Source organism: Ruditapes philippinarum, unplaced genomic scaffold (assembly GCF_026571515.1).
Source record: "Ruditapes philippinarum isolate M1 unplaced genomic scaffold, ASM2657151v2 ctg135_1_1_1_1, whole genome shotgun sequence".
Classification (NCBI taxonomy): Eukaryota; Metazoa; Mollusca; class Bivalvia; order Venerida; family Veneridae; genus Ruditapes; species Ruditapes philippinarum.
In genome coordinates, this window is record NW_026862663.1 from 252,658 (window position 1) to 277,431 (window position 24,774).

General features: G+C 33.2%; 1 protein-coding gene across 1 annotated transcript; it reads right to left on the reverse strand.

Annotated features, from left to right (window-relative positions):
* Positions 1-1,949: 1,949 nt before the first annotated feature.
* Positions 1,950-23,490, reverse strand: LOC132719769 (A disintegrin and metalloproteinase with thrombospondin motifs 3-like). The gene is given in 25 exon segments (XM_060703619.1): positions 1,950-3,380; positions 3,586-3,721; positions 4,298-4,514; positions 4,769-5,545; positions 5,547-6,107; positions 6,449-6,581; positions 7,076-7,214; positions 7,910-8,073; positions 8,434-8,523; positions 8,689-8,860; positions 9,392-9,525; positions 9,908-10,013; positions 10,277-10,340; positions 10,731-10,876; positions 14,933-15,049; positions 15,524-15,656; positions 16,298-16,441; positions 17,303-17,408; positions 17,684-17,837; positions 19,299-19,382; positions 19,778-19,901; positions 21,672-21,820; positions 22,221-22,525; positions 22,857-22,878; positions 23,335-23,490. Coding segments are annotated over 25 exon segments (4,401 nt in total). The 5' UTR covers positions 23,386-23,490; the 3' UTR covers positions 1,950-3,207.
* Between the last annotated feature and the right edge of the window lie 1,284 nt (positions 23,491-24,774).

Below are 24,774 nucleotides of genomic sequence, written 5' to 3' on the forward strand. Positions count from 1 at the left end.
CTCCAAAAAGATCTCCACAGTCTTGAAAACTGGGTATCTGATTGGTCCATGGAGTTTAACCAAGATAAACGTGAAGTCCTTAGTATCAGCCGCAAGAAATATCCAGTAACATTCCCCTATAATTTACATGGTCAACAAATAAAATCCACTGAGACTGCAAAATATTTAGGCGTAACAATTAGTAAAGATTTATCTTGGACCAATCACATAAATAACATAACAGCAAAAGCAAATAACTCACTCAGATTTATAAAAAGAAATGTCAAAACTTCAAATAAAAAGGTCAAAGAAACTGCCTACAAAACTTAGGTCCCAGTTAGAATACTGTTCCACGGTTTGGCATCCTTGGCAAAAAAATCTGGTTTACAAAATAGAACAAGTTCAAAGGTCAGCTGCCAGATATGTATACATTGACTACAATTACACCAGTAGTGTATCTAAAATGATAAGTGAACTTAATTGGCAAACCCTAGAACAGAGGCGCAACATCAGCTCTGTTACCTTTCTCTACAAAATCCAACACGATCTTGTGAGGGTCGACCATCACCACCTGACACCCACTAGAAACCTGAACTACCTAATACCATATTCAAGGACACAATATCACTCCCATTCATTTTCCCCCAGAAATATTCGTCTGTGGAATGGCCTACCCGTGTCCTTACAAGCTAGTCCCAGTTTAGACCTCTTTACTGGGCAGCTGCATCCTTTTTACCAGTTCTAAGTCAGCTTTGTTTTTCACTTTTATCTCAGTCTTGTAGTTCTTTTTAACTTGCTTTTACCTTGTGTCTATAAATTTGCACTTAACATATTTGTTTTTAACAGCTATTCCCAGACAACGCGCCTGCTTAGTGTAATCGATTACGATTTGAAGCAGTATAAGGTAGATAGATAGATAGATAGTTTCCAACTTTCCCCTACTGGCTCCGTGCATTATTTCAGACACGAAATGGCAACATAGTAGATGTTCTGTAAGCTAGATAAATCGAACCAATTGAGGCTTTGAAGTCCATACATAAAAAGTCAACGACCAAACATACAAAGTCAACGACAATATATACGTACGTACGTACGTACGTACATACATAAATACATACATACATACATACAATTTACAACAAATTGCTTAATTTATTCCATGTTTTGCTCCAATATAAAGCAGTTACAATTGTTAAATTTGAATTTCTGCTGCTGGTGTAAAAATATAAGGTTTATCCTCTTATTTAAAAGCCGGAGCTATGTTTTATATGGCGAACTTCTTTTTTACGAAATGTGTACTGTCTTGGCATTTGATGAGTAGAAAAGCCCAACTTATACAAATTTTGCATATTAAAATTCACGCCAATACAAGACAACCCTGGCATTATTTAACCAAACAATTAATGTGTTCTTCACCAATGATAAAATACAAGAATGATTGTTCATTTATCAAATAGGTTACAGATTAACACGTGAACACTAGGTTCTTTTATTTCATGCCTGTGACAGAAAATAAGTTGTATGACACATGTAATGCTGAGATGAAAAAAGTATGTAACCTTGCTTCTTTTTTTAGGTTCAGCCTCGTTACCAAAAGATGTCTACACAGCCCAACATTTCGGAGGACACTCGTTCGCCCAATAATACTATAATGACATGTTTTTCCCCAAGGGCATTTTTTTCTTTCTCGAAGGATCTCATATAATTCATATACATTGTACTCACAATAGTGCGTGTAAATGCTGCTTGGTGGTTGTAAAATGTACACCGGTTCTATAACGTTCAATTTTTCTTTGCATGGATTCGATGTATTTTTCATTCTAAAGGCTATACTCCTTTGGGCCATTTATTAAAATCAGTAGACTCAAACTAGTAACTCAATGCCAACATTTTAGGCCATATGACATACATATAGTGCACAGAATTAGGCAAAACAGTAAATATGTGCGTAAAGAAAGAAAATAAAAATATTTGTTAAAAATCTTTTTATTCCAAAATTACACAGATTTACTTACGTAAACACATATGTGACAAAATGTCTACACTTAAGCAGTACATAGTTGAATATTCGTAATGTACAATAAAATTATTTGTTGTCTTTCACAATCATTATCCTAATATTCGCCAGTCGACGATACAAAAATCTGAGTATCCTGTGCAAAATTCTTTGTAGACTGTTGACGGCATTAATCTGTCGTTACCGCTAGTTAACACTGAAATCTTATGTTCATTATACCATTGTAATTGTTAATAATACAATAAGATAGAAAAATATAGAAAAAAAACGCGCTCATACCCACCAAAAATATGGAGTACATTCTAGAGAGTAAATGAACGCAGGATTACAGAAACCTATCTCTTCTCATAGGCATATAAGTTGAATCATATCCCTTTCATATCTAAGAATGTTTAAAATTTTAATGAATTGAGACAGTAAGACTTTAACATTCAAATATGTCTGATCATGCTTTGATCGTCAAGCAATCGTGTATAAATGTAAAGTATAAAAACAATAGTTCGTGAAATTTTAGTTTACAAGCAAATCAAAAAGCAGTAGCTGAAAGAAAGTAAACCAAACATTTCATACTCTACTCTAATTGTACAAGCATGGCCATGGATGTTTGAATTTGGCACCATTATTTCCCTAATTTTACTTACTACCTAATAACTATGCATCACATTAACTTTTAAAATGTTTTAAAAAAGATAAAAATAAAAAAAATCTGGTAATGTCATAGTAAAAAGTTTCCAGTAGACTAATCGAGATCATTTTTTATTTTACAAATATAATAATATTATGGTAAAATCTTATTAACGAAATCAAATACACCCTAGTAAATATTTCTTCATAATAAAGGAAATCAAGCAAGCTATTTCTAAAACATATACACATGTAAATTAACCCTTAGCTTAGCTTGATTCTAGCCATGCAGCCAGTACAGATCAAGATTAGCCGTGCCGTCTGATCATGTTCGCTATTCAGTCAGTACATATAATTTGAAATATTCTCTATAAATGAATAGTTTTGTCCAGATGAAAAGATGGACAAGTATTTGAAAGATATTAAGTAAGCTAAGGGTTAAAACGTTTATTTATTGAAACGTTTTTTTTATTGTATATTGCACAACCAGTATTAATATTATACAAAACATGTCAACAGCAAAATTGATATCATATAAACAATGCAGAGTGCATGGTCGTAAGAAACAGTCCAAATTCATTTTTTTATTATCCTCTGAAAATATAAAATCTTCGTCGTCGGCGAATCCATGCCTGGTCTCTTTGAAATTGTTGACAAGCAACGCAGCAAACTCGTTCATAGGCCGGGTGTGAACATAGTCGGGTGTTGGCACGGGTACAAAATTTTGCCCGGTTTGCTTCACAATTAGGTGGTTTACCAACTGAAAATATATGGTTTACTAGTGTATAGATGTACAGACTGTGTTGTTGAATAATAATAATAATAATAATAATAATAAAGCCATTGCAAAGATAAGCAGTAAATTTATAGTATTATTCTAAATTAAAAAAGATAACTTTCTTAGAGATAAATAGCATGCTAATAGAGACGGTGTCATTTATGGGGAATACACAAGAAATCTTTACCGACACATGGTCCATCACTACATGGTCTATACTCATCCGGGGCTTTTCCAGGGCAACTAGTTTGATCGCTTGGTTTAGTTGGATCACCACAATATATTATACGTTTTTGTTGACCCGACCCGCACGTTTTTGAACACTAAAATACAAGAAAAAAATCAAACAACTACACTAAATTTTGACACAAGTAAACGTCATAAAAATTGTTCAGTACTGATTGTTTGACACGATATATTAAGTACCTAATACATATATTCAAAGATAGCACAATGTCAAACAGTTGTCTTACAAAATTAAACAATCAAAAAAATGGGCTCTATCTTTTACACACCAATAAAAACAATAAAAATAAGTTACTATAAGTCAAATTAGCCTTTCGTTCAAATTACGGGATAAGTTGACGACGTAGAAATCTTAAATCGGCACCATCTATTCATGTTTCATAAACGCAATCAGTGTAACTGACTGTCTACTCTGGCGCGCCATCAGGCTTTTTTAGATTGAATCTATTGCGATTCATATTTCATTATACTAGCTACCTATTTCATTTTCAATTTGACAGCAGACGCCCTTTCAAGTTGCCATTTTTATAGTTGAGACATTTTTCGTCTTTGCTATAACATAATATATTTATGCTACTCTTGAACAAGACAATGTAAATCATTATAAATAAAATCCAATAGTTTAGATATGGATAATGTTGTTATCAATATACCATTGACCAAGGACCAGCTCCCCATTCTAGGAAATTACACGGCCCTAAATCACATGACTGTGTAGTTTCTAGCAGCCCTGCGTCCTTACACTGCGACTGTTTCACCTCGCGTTCTGCTCCACCATTCATTTCAACACACTTCTGGTTTTTAACTTGAATACCCTTTCCACAAGACACCGAACATGGTCCCCAACCAGCATCATTACGATCGACATATCTAAAATCAGAAGATAACGTATTTTTTACTCTCTAATTAAAACGAAAAAAATAATAATACATGTACTACCGATTTGAATAAAGAATGGAAACTATGCTTCCTCAAAACCTGTCAATGAGGTTATATTGCAACAAATATTTTCTTAGATAATAAAAAGACGTTTCAATGACGTTACATGTTACAATAATTAGCTTTAGATAATAAAATGTATCAGATAGACAAATAACTTAAAAATATGTACTAATAGCACATACTTGTAGCAAGCTGGACTTGAACAAAAACGTGTCAGATCTATCGGCCTAGCTTTGTGTCCGCAATTTTCATCACTAACCACTTTTATAATTCCATCCTCGAGTGTTACACATTCTGACTTCATTCTTTGAGTACCAGCGCTACCACATGGGACATCACATTTAGACCAGTCATTTGAACGATTCCAACGAAACTTTGTACAATCCAAATCTGTGCAAGGTCTGGTATTGACTGGTTTCTCATCAAGATCACATGAATCCAGGTCACTTTCATTTTCATCTCCGTTAGCAAAAACTTTGTAACATGAAATATTCTGTGTTTGGCTTTCAACAAAGCTATCACTGCACGATTTTGCACATTCAGGAAAGAACACTGAGTCTTGTAGTCTCCATTCAAATGTAAAGCATGGTAATCTATTACAAGGCCTCTCATTTCTACTAACTTCAATATCTTTGCAACTCGAATCATCAACTATATTATTGGACATATTTGATCTACACACATATATATGTGTCTGAGTTCCAGTGTCACCACATGTTTCAGAACACTCAGACCACTTACTGTTTGAGCTCCAGAAAAATGATTCACATGGAGTTCTGTTACAGTCTTCCCGATCTACAGGTTTTGTATCCACATCACAAAAATTAACAGGAACATCTCTTTCTCTGTCATCATACGTGACATTTTTGCAAGCCAATTTCCTTTCTTTCATCCCTTGATTACCACATGTATGACTGCATTCACTCCACTCACTAGTTACAACCCACTTGTAGCTAGCTAAAACATGCTCTCCTATTGCATGGCTGAGATTCAGAGGACTTCTTCTGGTGCAGACAGAAACGATCATGAACGATAACATTGTCTTGTAGTCTGTTACACACTTCTCTTTTCAGCTGTTCACCACTTGTACCACATGTTTCATTGCACGCAAGCCAAACAGCTGTTACTTTCCATTGGTACTTTTTGCATGGTATTCTATTGCAAGGTCTCGGTTCCTTTGGACTTTTTAAATCAGCACAAAATTTTTCGTCTGACTTTTCTGTCCTTTGATCGTTGTATTCCCTAACACAATAGAAAAGCTGATGTTGGGTACCAGTAGTTCCGCAACTCGTAGAGCATTCGCTCCATTCGGTTGTTACCTCATATCTATATTTAACCGTTTCACACTTTTTCCGGTTGCAAGGCTCGATGCTTATTGGTTTAGGAGAATGATTGCAATATACGGGGTCTACTGTTGCACTATCAGACAGCCTTTCACATTCAGACATTTGATGGCGAACCCCAGTGTTACCACACGATTCAGAACATTCACTGTAGTTTCTTAGCATCCTCCATATATACCTGTGAATATAAACACAAAACATGAACTGTCCAACAATATATATACAATGTATATGCTTAATCAAGGTGAAAAAGGGGGCGCCTATGTGGACCACAAGTTGAAGTCACGTATCCGACTTATGGAATCTATAAATCGTATTGAGTGGAATTCAATTTTATTGTAAAACTAAACTCATTTTAGTCAACATGTTAGATAAATGTAATTACACATCCGATTAATAATTACGTTTCAGTCAATTGCATTACATTGTAATATAATTATTTAGAAAATCGACATGCAACACATATTTCAATGACAGAAAACATAATATTTTCATTAAAAAATCCGAATAATAACTTACGATAAAGAAGAACAATCTACCATTTCACATGGAACATCATCAGCATCTTTACCTTTGATATACTGACACTTTTCTTCATCCACCTTTTCATCACTAACTTTGTCATAGCAACCATAAATTATATGCTGCACACCTAAAACAAATGTAATCACATGTTTCAGGGGTTTGTATGAGGTTGAAAAATTAGCTTAAATCTTTCTCAACCTCTCTTTTTGTCGATTACGATTTGTTTCGGTAAAAATTTACTGTACTGTAACTAAAAGAGCACAAGTTATAGAAATTTACTCGAATTTGTAACACACTAGTATCAAATAATAAGTCACAGGTAAGAATAACGACAACTTTTAGAAAATGACAAAGTTCAGCCAGTCATATATACCACACAGAATCTGTCTTAAAATACTAATATAAATATATAAGAATGTCGTCCTTAACCAATATTTATCGACTTTTTAAAAATGAAAACCCAACAGAAACAATAAAATGATGGATGGATAGATAAACGATACATCAAATAGATTTAATGTTCAGTGTGTAAAAAAAACTAGGACCTAAACGCTTTTCTCCAAACGCCCTCCTGGAACGTTTATACTAGTAATATGTAAACCATCATTATATATTTTATACCTTTTCCACATGAAACACTGCATGGACTCCAATCTTCGTATTTCCAAACATATTTGTTCTTTTCTAGAGTATAATCGTCTTTGTCTACAGTATAGGAAAACTCATACTGTGCCGGATGTTGCCAATGATTCGGATATACCTGTAATGTTACCAGAAAAATGATTAGTAACTGAGGCCAGTACAAAATGGAGCTCATTTCAACTTTAAGGATTATAAACAACGAGTGTTACAAATTATTTCCCATTTTCATAAGATTTTAAACATATAATAGAAAAACTAGAAATGTGTCGTCACGCCACGGATGCCCCCGCATGCAGTCAAAGTTTCAGATGTTACAATTATATTAAGTTCCAAATTTGTTTGCACAAACTTTTTTTTTATTTTAAGTTCAAAGCCCTTAAAACTACTCAATGTAAACACAAACCATTTTCATACAAAGTTCAAGGCACTGAAACTATTCAGTGTTAACCTTTTGTAAATTGCATATTGCATATTTGTAGCCAAAATAATGACTACATACATTTCAACAAAAGTATGAGTGCTGAAACTGAAAATTCAAATTTTTTCCAACATTCAAGAGAGATAACTCTGTCCAAAATCATTGAACCATGACCAAATTCAAACTTTAACTGCTTATTCCTAAGATGTATCTACATGTCAAATTTGAGTTGATGTGTACAACCATTTGGCAGATAATGAACGGAAACTAAAAAATTCTGATTTTTTTTTTCCGAAGTTTAAGAGGAATAACTCTGCCAAAAATCATCCAACTATGACTAATTCGAACTTGACCAGTGTATTTTTATGATATTTCACAGTATAATAAATTCTTACCAAAACATTAACGTCTCTATGTACTGGCCCATTTGACGTTAACAGCTCGTGCCCTCTGTTGTTTTTATATTCAAACCACGCCCCATCAATTACAAAATTCTTAGAACTGCCTTGTTTACCATCTCCATTAATGGCGTAGTTATAGTAGTAGGTGTCTTGTAATGCTGAATATTAATCAAAAATTAATAGTGAATATTTATATCTCTCTTTCACAACAAAAGTTATTCTTAAAACAGTTAATGTATTTTAAATGTATAGTAAAATATTGTCAATTGAGCAAAGCAAATAACAGACACATTGCAAAAGACATTTAGAATCGACGATGGTTACCAAAAAAAAAAAGGCCAATATAGGTAAAAATTGCCCTTACTGAGTTAACCACGCAGTAGAAATATGGTGATTAATTCAGCAATATCAGCCATTTATTGCAAAAAAAAATGTAAATTATCTCTTGAATTGTGATTTTTTTTAAATTTTCTTAACATTGGAACACAGCAAAGAAGTAGCGATGAAAACAAACCTACAAAGAAAATGAGGTGATGTTGCCAACTCCTTTACAGTAATGTTCCTGGATCCCTTTGGTAATACAACTACTGTATCATACTGTTTCCCAGCTGTAAATATGAAAAAATGTTGTAAGGAAATTAAAGTTATATTTATATTGTATAAGTAAAATTGTCAAGTCTGTTAATAAGAATTATATTCACAATTTTTGCGCACTAACAAAATTGAGTAGAGTTTATTTGTTCGAAATAATGTTAAAGCTTAAATTCCCATTCAATCGTCAATGAGATATTTTTGGAAATATTTGTAGATATTGCTACCTGCACTGTAGTCGAACTTTTTGCTGTATGTGCCGGTGACGTGTTTGCACGTGCTACCGTTACCTTGACAAACACCACACTCATCAAGTTTTAAATTAGAACCACGCACACCGTCGCATCCCACTTTCTGAAATAAAACCATTTTGATATAACATATTATAATAATCTTATTAGATCTTTACCATTCCGATTATAAAAAAATATCAATTACATGTATGAGTAAGTAAGTAAATATTTTTTATGGTGACATATGCAATATGTTGTAAGAAATATACAATAATTTATAACTATTGAAAGCATCCGGCACAATGGATCTATAAGTCATCAAAACATGGACATCATAATAAATTCAGGTATTGATCAATGCTATGATTACATAGTTGATAGATATATAAAATTACATATAGCCACATATAAATTTAGATAGTAGGTTTAAAGACATTTGTACGACATTATATATATTAAAATGGCTGTTGTAAGCACAGAGTAAGCAGAGATACAAAAGAGGTTATTCTGTCAATACACTGTATGTCCAAAATCGCCTATAATGAGATAATAACTTTCACCAGACGAGCAAATGTTTGAAAATGTTAATGAAAATATGTAATTAGACTTTTGTAACATCTTGTAATTTACAGAAGTTAATTTGTTAATTTACCGCGCACGTGCCATCAAGACATATAAAGTTGCTCTCGCCGTAGAAACATGGTGTCCCGTTGTCAACGAGACTATCAAACGTTACCACTCTATTATCACTAGTAGATACACATGTCAATTTACATAGATCATCATCTGAAAAGTATACATATATTTTTGTGAAATAAAATTCAAATTCGTGATTACAGTCCTGGTAAAAAATAAAAATACACCTTGGGGGAAAAAAACTTTAGCCCGCACAGTGTCCTTTTACGTGTCACATATTTGGCGTTAATCTGTGATTGCTATGAAACAGCTAATTAATTTTAGACCCTATCTTTCTTTTGCGGTTTAATATGGCTAACATTCTAACATTATCATTCCAACAATATCATTATCAATGCCTTTGTAGGTTTGGGAAGTCTAACATTTTAAATAGCAAAGTATGATTAACATATTGCCTGTGTAGAGCCGGAACATGTTTCAAGGACATACTGTTAGTTTTGGCTTCCGTGGTCAATTAATTATGAGAACTTACCTTTGTTAGTCTGATATGGTAACCAGGTATATGTTTTGCCCCGCACTGGTACTATGTCCATCATGCTACATTGCAGCGCTCTTTTGTCAACATATTCTGTACACACCTATAAATGATATATATAATTCCAGATGTAATGTGTGTATATATTTGAAACAGTTTATGCCCTAGACTGTCAAATTTAATTGAAATATTTTATCGAGGATGGAAACCTGTAGTATTTTACAATCATCATTAAACATGAGAAAATGCATCTCAGCAGAAAACATCCTAGAAAACCGTTAGATATGAGAATTGTATGTATTCTTACATTTGGTTAGAATCTTAAAAGGGATTTTAAGTAAATTAAAGAATATTTAATATAATAACCTGGGTAAAACAAGTGTCGGAATTTTCACTTTCACCTTCACAATCTTTGCCCTCATACTCCGGTCTACAATATATACATACTGTGTACAGCTTTAACATGTCGTACAAATAAATGTCGAGCTATATATAAGAATTCTTGAAATGAATTATGTCTTTTATGATTTATACAAAGCTGTCCATTTTAAAAAAGAGTTACGCAAAGAAATGTACAGCTGTAAGCTTGTCGTCATTAAATTGAAACAAATAAATTCAGTTTCAAGATTTATTCAAATAAATAAAAATATCTAGTTTACAACATACACAGATACTTTAACAAAGTTATGAGCATATTTGACATTTAATCTAGACAATCCGAACAATTTAAATTCCTGCAAGAAATAACCATATTTCATAATTACTTACATTAAAATGTCATTTGTCAGCTATCATAAATGAATACAGAATAGAAGCTTACGCTGGAGAGTCGCACGACCTTGACCTTCGTTTGAAGCCAACACCACAATTTTCCGAGCACGTGCTCCACTGTGTCCACTGACTCCACCCGCCATCTATCGGAGATTGAGAACCATGGTAACCACACGACCCTCCTTGGCAATAGTACTGTAATAACAAATATCATACATGGTAACCACACGACCCTCCTTGACAGTAGTACTGTAATAACAAATATCAGACATGGTAACCACACGACCCTCCTTGACAATAGTACTGTAATAACAAATATCAGACATGATAAATACACGACCCTCCTTGACAATAGTACTATAATAACAAATATCATACATGGTAACCACACGACCCTCCTTGACAATAGTACTGTAATAACAAATATCAGACATGATAAATACACGACCCTCTTTGACAATAGTACTGTAATAACAAATATCAGACATGGTAACCACACGACCTTCCTTGACAATAGTACTGTAATAACAAATATCAGACATGGTAACCACACCACCCTCCTTGACAATAGTACTATAATAACAAATATCATACATGGTAACCACACGACCCTCTTTGACAATAGTACTGTAATAACAAATATCAGACATGGTAACCACACGACCCTCCTTGACAGTAGTACTATAATAACAAATATCATACATGGTAACCACACGACCTTCCTTGACAATAGTACTGTAATAACAAATATCATACATGGTAACCACACGACCCTCCTTGACAATAGTACTGTAATAACAAATATCAGACATGATAAATACACGACCCTCCTTGACAATAGTACTATAATAACAAATATCATACATGGTAACCACACGACCTTCCTTGACAATAGTACTGTAATAACAAATATCATACATGGTAACCACACGACCCTCCTTGACAATAGTACTGTAATAACAAATATCAGACATGATAAATACACGACCCTCCTTGACAATAGTACTATAATAACAAATATCATACATGGTAACCACACGACCTTCCTTGACAATAGTACTGTAATAACAAATATCATACATGGTAACTACACGACCTTCCTTGACAATAGTACTGTAATAACAAACATCATACATGGTAACCACACGACCCTCCTTGACAATAGTACTGTAATAACAAATATCATACATGGTAACCACACGACCCTCCTTGACAGTAGTACTGTAATAACAAACATCATACATGGTAACCACACGACCCTCCTTGACAGTAGTACTGTAATAACAAATATCAGACATGGTAACCACACGACCCTCCTCGCATTAGCACTGTAATAACAAATAGCATACATGATAACCACACGACCCTCCTCGACAGTAGCACTGTAATAACAAATATCAGGCATGGTAACCACACGACTCTCTTCGACAGTAGCACTGTATTAACAAATATCAGACATGGTAACCACACGACCCTCCTCGACAGTAGTACTGTAATAACAAATATCAGACATGGTAACCACACGACCCTCCTCGACAGTAGTACTGTAATAACAAATATCAGACATGGTAACCACACGACCTCCTCGCATTAGCACTGTAATAACAAATAGCATACATGATAACCACACGACCCTCCTCGACAGTAGCACTGTAATAACAAATATCAGGCATGGTAACCACACGACTCTCTTCGACAGTAGCACTGTATTAACAAATATCAGACATGGTAACCACACGACCCTCTTCGACAGTAGTACTGTAATAACAAATATCAGACATGGTAACCACACGACCCTCCTCGACAGTAGTACTGTAATAACAAATATCAGACATGGTAACCACACGACCCTCCTCGACAGTAGCACTGTAATAACAAATATCAGACATGGTAACCACACGACCCTCCTCGACAGTAGTACTGTAATAACAAATATCAGACATGATAAATACACGACCCTCCTTGACAATAGTACTATAATAACAAATATCATACATGGTAACCACACGACCCTTCCTTGACAATAGTACTGTAATAACAAATATCATACATGGTAACCACACGACCCTCCTTGACAATAGTACTGTAATAACAAATATCAGACATGGTAACCACACGACCTTCCTTGACAATAGTTCTATAATAACAAATATCAGAAATGGTAACCACACGACCCTCCTTGACAATAGTACTGTAATAACAAATATCATACATGGTAACCACACGACCCTCCTTGACAGTAGTACTGTAATAACAAATATCAGACATGGTAATCACACGACCCTCCTCGACAGTAGTACTATGATAACAAATATCATACATGGTCACCAGACGACCATCCTTGACAGTAGTACTGTAATAACAAACATCATACATGGTAACCACACGACCCTCCTCGACAGTAGCACTGTATTAACAAATATCAGACATGGTAACCACATGACCCTCCTCGACAGTAGTACTGTAATAACAAATATCAGACATGGTAACCACACGACCCTCCTCGACAGTAGTACTGTAATAAAAAATATCATACATGGTAACCACACGACCCTCCTTGACAATAGTACTTAAATTACAAATATCATACATGGTTACCACACGACTCTCCTTGACAATAGTACCATAATAACAAATATCATACATGGTAACCACACCACCCTCCTTGACAATAGTACTATAATAACAAATACCATACATGATAACCATGACAATAGTACTATAATAACAAATATCAGACATGATAAATACACCACCCTCCTTGACAATAGTACTGTAATAACAAATATCATACATGGAAACCACACGACCCTCCTTGACAATAGTACTGTAATAACAAATATCAGACATGGTAACCACACGACCCTTCTTGACAATAGAACTGTAATAACAAATATCATACATGGTAACCACACGACCCTCCTTGACAATAGTACTGTAATAACAAATATCATACATGGTAACCACACGACCCTCCTTGACAATAGTACTGTATTAACAAATATCATACATGGTAACCACACGACCCTTCTTGACAATAGTACTATAATAACAAATATCAGACATGGTAACCACACGACCCTCCTTGACAATAGCACTATAATAACAAATATCATACATGGTAACCACACGATCCTCCTTGACAATAGTACTGTAATAACAAATATCATACATGGTAACCACACGACCTTCCTTGACAATAGTACTGTAATAACAAATATCATACATGGTAACCCACACGACCCTTCTTGACAATAGTACTATAATAACAAATATAAGACATGATAAATACACGACTCTCCTTGACAATAGTACTGTAATAACAAATAGCATACATGGTAACCACACCACCCTCCTTGACAATAGTACTGTAATAACAAATATCATACATGGTAACCACACGACCCTCCTTGACAATAGTACTGTAATAACAAATATCATACATGGTAACCACACGACCTCCTTGACAATAGTACTGTAATAACAAATATCAGACATGGTAACCACACGACCCTCCTTGACAGTAGTACTGTAATAACAAATATCATACATGGTAACCACACGATCCTCCTTGACAATAGTACTGTAATAACAAATATCATACATGGTAACCACACGACCCTCCTCGACAGTAGTACTATAATAACAAATATCAGACATGATAAATACACGACCCTCCTTGACAGTAGTACTGTAATAACAAATATCAGACATGGTAACCACACGACCGTCCTTGACAGTAGTACTGTAATAACAAATATCATACATGGTAACCACACGACCCTCCTTGACAATAGTACTGTAATAACAAATATCAGACATGGTAACCACACAACCCTCCTTGACAGTAGTACTTTAATAACAAATATTATACACGATTATCAATCAATAATAAATTAGAAACAGAGATAACCATTTTCACATGTAAACTGGCGTATGATAAATGATGTTTGTTATTCGATGACTTCCTCACGTTTTGAATATATTTCTGTTACGGTAAAAAAGATAAAAGCCGCGGTATGGTATATCGAGAGTCCCGTGTTTGAGTCCCGGTTAGGCTGCACATTTTTCTCACCCTGGGACATTTGGCGCCTTATGCAGGCGACTTTACCAAGTTATGATACATAACCTTATGTCCACCATCAAAGGAGCTTGTAGTTAAATCAAATATTTTCATCTATTATATGATTGTTTGGAAAGTCCGTTATGTGCATATATGTCATTCGCAACAATACAAGGTGTTAAATGTACCTGGGGCGAGCCTCCACATTGTGTACCATCTAAAGGTACGACGTTCTTTGTCTTGCAGGAATAACGCCTGGTCTCATCTGTACACCACATTTGATTACATGGATCAATGTGAGTAAACTGTAAATACACATTAATTTTCTTCTTTTTATGGCTATTTTATTCGACAGTCATTTCGAAATATCACTTTAGGTCTTAATTAAATACGTTGATTCATAATTGGAAAGTAAATAATTTGCTCTATTTCCTGTTAAAATTGTATTCATTACAAAACTAATAACGTCATGCATAATATTAAACATAGCCTAATACAGTGTCTTTATGCATATATTTGTAAAATGGTGTAATCTATTTGAGCCGCGTCACGATAAAACCAACATAGTGCCAAAACCAACCAGCCTGCGCATCCGCCCAGTCTGATCAGGATCATGCTGTTCGCTATCAGTTTCTCTACTTGTAATAGGGTTGGTAAGCGAACAGCATGGATCCTGATCAGACTGCGCGGATGCGCAGGCTGGTCTGGATCCATGCTGGTCGCAAAGGCATTACGTTGGTTTTGTCGTGACGCGGCTCAAATGTACAAATGCCACTTACCGCCCTGCAAAATCGAGCATTACCGCCGAATTCTAGCCTACATTGTTCATCTAACGACCAGCTTTGTCCAAGAGGAATTCTAAGGTCTTCCTTTATTACGACGAATGGGTTATTATTCAGACAGTACAAATGTCTAAAGAAAAAGTTTGAGAAAATGTCTTCATTTTAACTAAAATAAAACAGTTATCATTATAATGCAATATAAAAATAATGATCACGTACCTATTTCAAGCAGATATAACTATTATCTTAGGGCTAATCTCATTGAATATTGTACAGAATTTGTTTGTGTTTTTCACGGTAAATAAGCATTGCATTTAACTGCCTTTAAGACACAAAATTGCATTTTATGTTATGGTATATTCAATGGAAGCGTATTCAGATTTTCAAGCTGTATTACATGTATTTGCATGCACTTTGGTATATATACTTTTAATGTACTTAAAATAGTCAAACTGTACATAGACGACAAAGTTGCGTGCTTCACGCGTCTATTTTAATGCTAAATGTAGAGTGAACTTTGAAACTTATAATAAAGCACTCTATGTTTCAATGTCAGGAAAAATGTAGAAACGGAGTTCGAGTTCTTTCCCTTTGTCTTTAAAAATCTAGTAGGTTAAAATCGAGATAGGTTTATGTAAAACAAGAAAAAAAAATCCGATGAATTTACTTTAAATTTATGCATCAACATAGCTTCGTAAGTACCGAAATAAAACATACATACTAGTTACAATAGTTAATTAAGTTAGCTGAAATCTACATATAAAGTGTTACCCGATTACTTCGGCCATTTTTGTTTTACTACAGGGTGACCACCAGTAATGGTTGAAGGAAGATTGAACAACGGTTGCCATTATGCTGGTTCTGTATGTCGAGCCGTGACAAGAGTTACCATGCCCATCATGCATCAGTCCGAATCTGAAATAAATTTTATGCCTTTATTCATTTTCTTAATTCATTTTCCTAGCCAGTGCAGAATAAAGTTTCTATAATGCACGGACTAACGTTTGGTACAAAACGAACATTTTACATAAAATTATAATAACATTTTCACGAGATATATTATAGAAAAACCGTAACATAAATTCATTAAGTATATTTTATTTTGTTTTATGGATGATATATGATGTATCAAACATATTGCATTTTTATGATTTAATCATAAAATACACGTAAAGAAAACTTGTGATATATGAAACAAATGAGAATGAAGGGTATCGGTGAAAGGTATACGTCTAAAACACTATTATTATGATGTCGTTTTTCTTGATTGTTGTCATGGTATCGTCATGTAAAAACTTTCTTTTCAGATAATTCCATGCAACACATATGGCATATATAACACTTTTATTGTAACTAACAATGGAAGGAGCTCGTTAACGTAACGCGTCACTCTGGAGGTCTAATAAAGTAACACTGGGTTAACTTTATGACAAATGAAGTAAAATGCTATTTTAATATTTATGATTATTTGTATCATTATCACATTATATTTCTATTTAACACAATTGTGTTATTTTAATATTTTTGATATGACAGACGCTGTAATTGTTAAACTCTGAATACAAGTATGATACATTATACTATAGGAAATGATATAGATTTAATCAATCGAACATTATCTGTACATTCAGTGTGGCACTTAATCAATCATGACTACTGTCAACTCAAGTGTTACCATAGTAATACACATGTATACAGAAAATAGACTATAACGAGTGTTCGAATTATGATATAAGTAAATCACTATTACAAATCAATGAATCATACAGAACTTACATGTGAGCCATTTCATGTGCAATAACAAACGCACTTGTAAAACCGTCATCACGAACTAATGCACAGTTCCTCATAGGCAAACATAATCCTGTGATAGGGGCATATCCTGAAATGAAATCTCGCTTATCAAATTGAGTTTTTTATCATATAGACACAATGTGCTAAATAGCTGAATTTAGAGAACGAAAAACAACTGAATGTGATACAACAAAGATTGAAATGTACAGGGTTTAAAATAATATAAATCATTATGGAAATACATCCAAGTGGTAACGATGTAACGACGTTTTATTTTATTTGATAATAAAGAATAAATTATATAAATAATATAAAAATTAGAAACTAAACATTGAAGTTTGTTGCAGATTGATATAGCATTACCAGCAGTGGCAAATTTATGTCGAGTAAGAAGAACAGCTACATCATGGTTGGCTCCAGGCCCTGAGCGGGCACTTCTGTACGTCTGGGAACTAACCCACTGACAAAACCTATCAACTGTACTCTGAGGATTATTCTCACTTACTACCGATCTCTCCTAAAATTATAATATAATGATATGTTATCCTAGAAAAATATGTTCATTTAACAGGATGTAAATGCAATGAAATTCTTAATATTATTGATTTTCATGCTTAACATACCTGGACTAGCGTGCGTTACTTTGATCTGTTAGACAGTCACATATGATAAAGATACACCCCTGTCACGCTCTTAACTTAAATGTGTGACAAAGATACATCTCTGTCACACTATTTACTTAAATGCGTGACAAAGATACACCGTTGTCACACTCTTCACTTAAATGCGTAACAAAGATACACCTCTGTCACACTCTATTAAGTGCGTAACAAAGATACACCTTTGTCACGCTCTGTTTAAATGTGTGACAAAGATACACCTCTAACGTTCTTAACTTAAATGCGTGACAAAGATGCAGCAATGTAACACTCTTTTCCTAATTATGTGACAAATCCTGACTGACTACTATAACATGAAAGGCAATCCTCTTACAGTGTGGTATAATAACATTAACACGAGAAAGAAGTATTTCTCCATAGATTAATCCATTGATTTTTTGTCTTTGTCTGTCGTCGGAAGCTGAACTCAAAGTTCATCGTGAACAAGCATGTTCATTGACTTACACAGTAATCCAATACCTAAGACAGTGTCTTGGTTTATTTCTATGACAATAGGATAACTGAAGGAAACTAACCAAGAACTTTACACTGCCGTTATTATTTGTTATAATTTAAATTTTTCACATCAATAATGCAGCTGTGAAAGTAACCACATTCAATTATTTATGAAATTCTTTCTTTAACTTTGATTTCAGGAACGGCAGTGTGTTTGTTATAGAATTGTGAAAGGCACCCTTTAAGTGTGACAAAATAAAAACAAAAAGATATATAAATTAACTTGACGATCTTTATTAAAGCTTATTTGTCAAAACCTATCTCATCGCCATAAAAAAATTCAATGCTTAAATATATATAATGATAAATTTAATAATTCTGAACATCTACAAATGTGTTCGTATGATGATGATAATAAAATTGTAAAACGGAGTAAAAAGGAAGCCCAAAACGGCAAAATTTCCAAATTTTACAGGGCCTGTGCCTGAACGGTACCGGATAGTGCAAGCTACTTCCCAAGCCTCCCTAGCACCGGCTTAAGCAAAATTCCACATTTAACATGAAATGGTAAAATCTTGATTTACTGAAAATCACAGATATGTCCATACGATCATGGAATCTTCAATGTGACACTTAAATGTTATTCCATTAAAAGCGGCGGATGTTCCGCAGTTAATATACGCTTGTGTCCCAAAAGACAAAACAAAGGGCGAAACTAATCAAACTTGAATTTTGCAACAAGGTCAGAGGTTATGAAGCCTGCATATCACACATAAGCTGTCAAAAATGAAAGGGAGTAAAAAGAAAGAAAAATACGCGCGTCGTTAATATAAAGTTATTACTACGAAGTAGATATCACTTACTGAGTCTTTGTCCATGTACATTATTTTGACAGTGACCACTTCAATATTTGTCCCCAGACTATCGTCATGATATATTGTATTCACCTGAAACATAAAACCAGTAGCATTGTCCACTGCAACCGACTTACAATTTATAATAATCAACAACTGACGACATCATTAGTCAAAATATTTTGACAAATATTTTGACGTGCTAAAGATAGATTCTGAGATGTTTGTTCTCGGTCAGGATCTCGCTTCTATTGAGATATTGCCCGTACATGAAATAGCACAATATCTCAACTTTGAGTACAATAAGTTGGACTAAGTACTATCAATTGGCATAACCCTAATGTAATCATATTAAGTCATTAAATTTTATTAAACTGGAACGTAAACATTTTCGTTTGAATAATAAAAACAACACATTGCAATTATTTATATACCTAACAGTTTTTTTCTTCTGAATATGATTTGTTTTATTTAAATATTTAACCTACTATATTCATCAAGGTTAGTAAGTAGGATTTGATCCTGTCTTTGCCAATGAAGTCCACGACTGATGTATCAGCAGCAATGAGTACCTCTAAATACTTCGTATAGCTTCCCGGAGCTCTTCGAGTTCTGTAAATTAGTGTATTATATCTCTGTTATTATACTCTATGATCTTGTATTTGATGAAATTCTGAATGTGATAGTGTACTTTATGATAATATTTTGACGTTGATATTGTACACTATGATATTTTGACAATGAAAATGTTTTCAATGATATTTTGACAGTGGTATTGTATTCTGTAATATTTTCGTTTTGATATTGTATTCTATGATATTTTGATTGTGATATCACATTCTATGATATTTTGATTGCGATATTGTATTCTATGATATTTTCGCTTTGATACTGTATTCTATGATATTTTGGCTTTGATATTGTATTCTATGATATTATGATTGTAATATTGCATTCTATGATATTTTGGCTTCAAATGATATTGTATTCAATGATATTTTGGCTTTGTTATTGTATTCTATGATATTTTGATTGCGATATTGTATTTTATTATATTTTGACTTTGATATTGTATCTTTGATATTTTGATTGCGATATTGTATTCTATGATATTTTGATTGTGATATTGTACTCTATGATAATTTGACTGTGATATTGTATTCTATGATATTTTGATTGCGATATTGTATTTTATTATATTTTGGCTTTGATATTGTATTCTTGGATATTTTGATTGCGATATTGTATTCTATGATATTTTGATTGTGATATTGTACTCTATGATAATTTGACTGTGATATTGTATTCTATGATATTTTGATTGCGATATTGTATTTTATTATATTTTGGCTTTGATATTGTATTCTTGGATATTTTGATTGCGATATTGTATTCTATGATATTTTGATTGCGATATTGTATTCTATGATATTTTGGCTTTGATATTGTATTCTATGATATTTTGACAGTTATATTGTATTCTGTGATATTTTGATAGTGATATTGAATTATATGATAATTTGGCTTTGATATTGTTTTAAATAATATGTTGACTCACAAAAATGATAAAATGTTTAACTGTTGAGCAAGTCAGCACAAGAAAGAAAATGTTATTATGTATTTTGAAAAGTGAATAATAAGTCTGAAAGTTTTATAACATACAATGCCTCAAGCAACATGTGAAGTACCACCTCATCAATCAAGTTAAAGTTCCACTAACATATCAAAAGAAAAAAAGGAAAAAAAGTTATTTTCTTATACACTAAGGCACTCATTATAGATATTATAAAGATGGAACTCCCATATTTTCATGTTTTATGGAGAAATTTTATGATAAACACAGTAAATGTGGTCTTAATTATCTCTATGGAACTTAAATCAACATTTTTACACACTAACCACAGAACCACGAACTTCAGCACTGACAATTATAAATAATATTTAGGGGATTATTTGTGAAATATGAGTGAAATATGAATTTTTGTGCTTTTAAATCATTTTATCAGCTCATGCACTTTCTTGAACGTTCACACTGTCGGTATAATTGTGTTATCGTGACAGCTTCATTTTAATAAAACAAACACGTATAGAGAAACTGTAAGTTTCCAAATTTTGCCAATCTTCACTTATCGTATTAATGAAGAATTTAAGATCGAACGATGTTGCAATGAAATAAGAGAAATCCAATTTAAGAATAATCGAACCAATTAGCAGACATAGTATCTGTTGCTGAGAGAAAGTGAATAATTTAACATCTATTATGCTAAATTTTCTGTTCTTGAATCGGCGTCTGTTCAGTACTTACATTGTACTTAATATGTTACCGACTGCAAACTGCATGAAAGTTGTTGTATTTGATCTTTCTCAAACAAAATAAGATACCTATGTGAAAGCTGACCTAAATCCATGGGAGGGGCCTGAATGAGTCCACAGCTAGCTAGATTATGAGGACCAAACGTTGTATTGGTAAGTATCCCTGTTCCATGTGGCTCGATGAAGATACCCTCTCTTCCATTTTGTATCATCCCCGACTGAAATATGTGACAGGGCAGTAATAAATACATGTACTGTATTTTCTATACTGTATCTGTTTTGTTAATTAAACCAACTTGTTTTTTAAAAACCCGAAGTTACAACAAATATACATAGATACGATTATTTACCATAGACAGTTGAAGGGTTGTCATACATGATAATGCCATTATACCCAAACGTAGGACATTTGTTGTAAATTTTAGAAATGACAAACATTAAATACAAAGATCTTGAGCTACAATCATTTTTCTCGGATAATAAAAACCATTGTAATTATATTAAACATTAAACAGAAGTTAGCTTATTGGCGTAGTAAAAGTTAAGCAATTTCATTAGATAAAGTAAGACTCTCAAACAAAACAACGAACGGTTATTTGAATTCTTGCTGAAACTTACGATTTTATTCCCGTCGATCTGAAGAGCTACATAACTATGGTCTCTACCAACTACATTGCCTCGATAGTATAATGTATCATCTCTAAGCGTTTCTATTTCCGTTAAATTGGTCCCTTCATGCCATTCTGCCACTGTTCCTTCCGGTGAAATGTTATGCGGGGTGAGTCTCAGACGCAGAATTTCCGAACGCCATTTCAAACTTACAAGTAAATCTCTTTCGGATGAAGTCAAAAATTGTCTTGGGATTTTTCTAATAAGTAGAGGCACTGTAACTTCCTGACGAATGTTATCACAAGGTAAACTGGCTTTGTAAATTAGAATAAAAATATGACATAAAAATATTATTAAGAATAGTGCATTATTTAAGAAAAAATCACGAGAACATAATTTTAGATAATAAGAAACATACTATTGAATATCTTTTTATTCAGGTTTGATTTCGTATGAAAATATAATATACATTTTTTTTCCGTTTATTTCAAGCTGAATCAAGTTATAATCATGTTTTAAATCCCCATTTGTTTTCATTACCCTATTTAAGATTGACCTTAATGCATTAGTGTACGTAGACCAGTTTTCTCAGACATTTTATCTTATCGCTATAAGATTATGCCTCGTTACATTCAGATAACTTACCATGAACAGACCAGGCAGCGCTCTGTAAAATAAAATATTTACTGTTTTTATATTATTATTTGCAAACTCAGCAGAACTTATCCATACAGTTTTGCATTATATTCCTATAGTTTTTATAATAGTTTAGAGAATACATAGCGTCTGCATGGTCAAAGTATTTCTATATATTTGTCTTTTAAAATCACAATAAGAGACAGATACTATGTAAATATCAATGTGTCCCTACAAAACAAAAATATTCTCTTTACGATTCTTCTTATTTTATATTACATATAATGTTGTTCGTGAATATGATTTGTTCTTATGTTAAAATAACGCCCACAAAAATGTATTTAAACATGCTCCCAATCCATTAACTATTGTACTTTAAAGGTATTTGATTGAAAGTTTGTTTGTGTAATTTTAAATTAATATTTCACGACTATATTGACAATTTATTTCTAATATGAATATAAACATAAGAAACTTAACTACTTACCAGTACGTAGAACGAGAAAACAAATAAAACATTTATCCAATTATTACACATGGTCAATATTTAATTAGATAGATTCAGTTCTAATAAAGTTAATTTTGTAAAAGACGTGGCATTTCAGCAACAGTTACAGTGGAGCACTAACAAGTGTTCGTTCTTTGTTAAACTTGCTGCTTCTGTCTAGGTGCATATTTCCATCTTTACATTGTAACGTTTAGCTGTAGAATTATCTATCTGTTTAATCAATTCACAGTCTGCTAGCCATGCGATCAGTGCAGACCTGATCAGCCGGCATGCCGGGTTCCTAAAAATAATGACTATTTGTCCAGTTTCAAAGAAAGGAGAATTCATTGGTTAAGTGCCAAATGACCACAATTCTATGCTCAAACTTTGTTTCGTGAATGAGCTAATATATTGTGAACATAAAAGAACATTAGCATGTCATAAGTTGTATTTGCATGATGTGAATGCTTGTACTCAGGCCTCTTACTTATCATAATTATTTTAATATTATTAATTCAGGGTACAAATGTACTTCTATTACATGTGTTTTTGTTTCAATCATGCGTTGATTGTTTAAGTCTTAATTAGTCTGAAATAAGTGTGAATGTTCTGTTCTGCTGATATATTTATATATAAAGTATACTGCATTTTATAAACATGTAGTAGCAACGTGAGAGTTATTTATATGTTCAGTCCCATTTCAGCATAAGTAGAAGGTATAAATGAGGTTAATGAGGGACAGTAGTGAATAACCTCCCCTGAGTACTCCCTATAAATAGATAGGTCCTAAGCTATTGGATTACTCGGACTTTATCGCCTATTTCTTTGTAGCAAACTGAATTAATTAGGGCTAATTATGATCATTTGTAATATTCAGATTTGATATTGCCATAAGATGAAGAATCTGTTGACATAAATTAATCATTTTTCCTTAAGGTTTACATATTTGTTGATGCATGTGTAAATAATTGATTAATTTTAAGACATATCAACCTGTCTTATATAAAACTCAACGATAAAAGCAAAGGATTCCAAATATTTGGACCTACTTACATTTTGGTTAACCTCGGTTTTTATCAAGGGAAGATAATCCACTACTGTCCCCCATTCTGCTTCGATCTAAGCTCTCTAATGTTTTTTTCTGTTGATTTTTCTGGGGATTATAACAAAAAAATTTACGCCGATGTTTTTAGTCACAATATATATTATAAGGGACGCATTAAAAGTTAACCAGCTCTTCACATTATTGTCTGAAGTTGAGCCACGTGGAATGATAATAACAGAACACTTAAGCAGTTGTTCGGTAGCTAGGGCTCTGCGTGCATACAGCGACCAAATTATTTGGAATTTGGAATCACCTTTCATGCCGCTCCAGGGGTACTCTTAATTCCTGTTTAATCTTTTAACATGTTTATGACCAAGCTTAACATAACAAGAGTA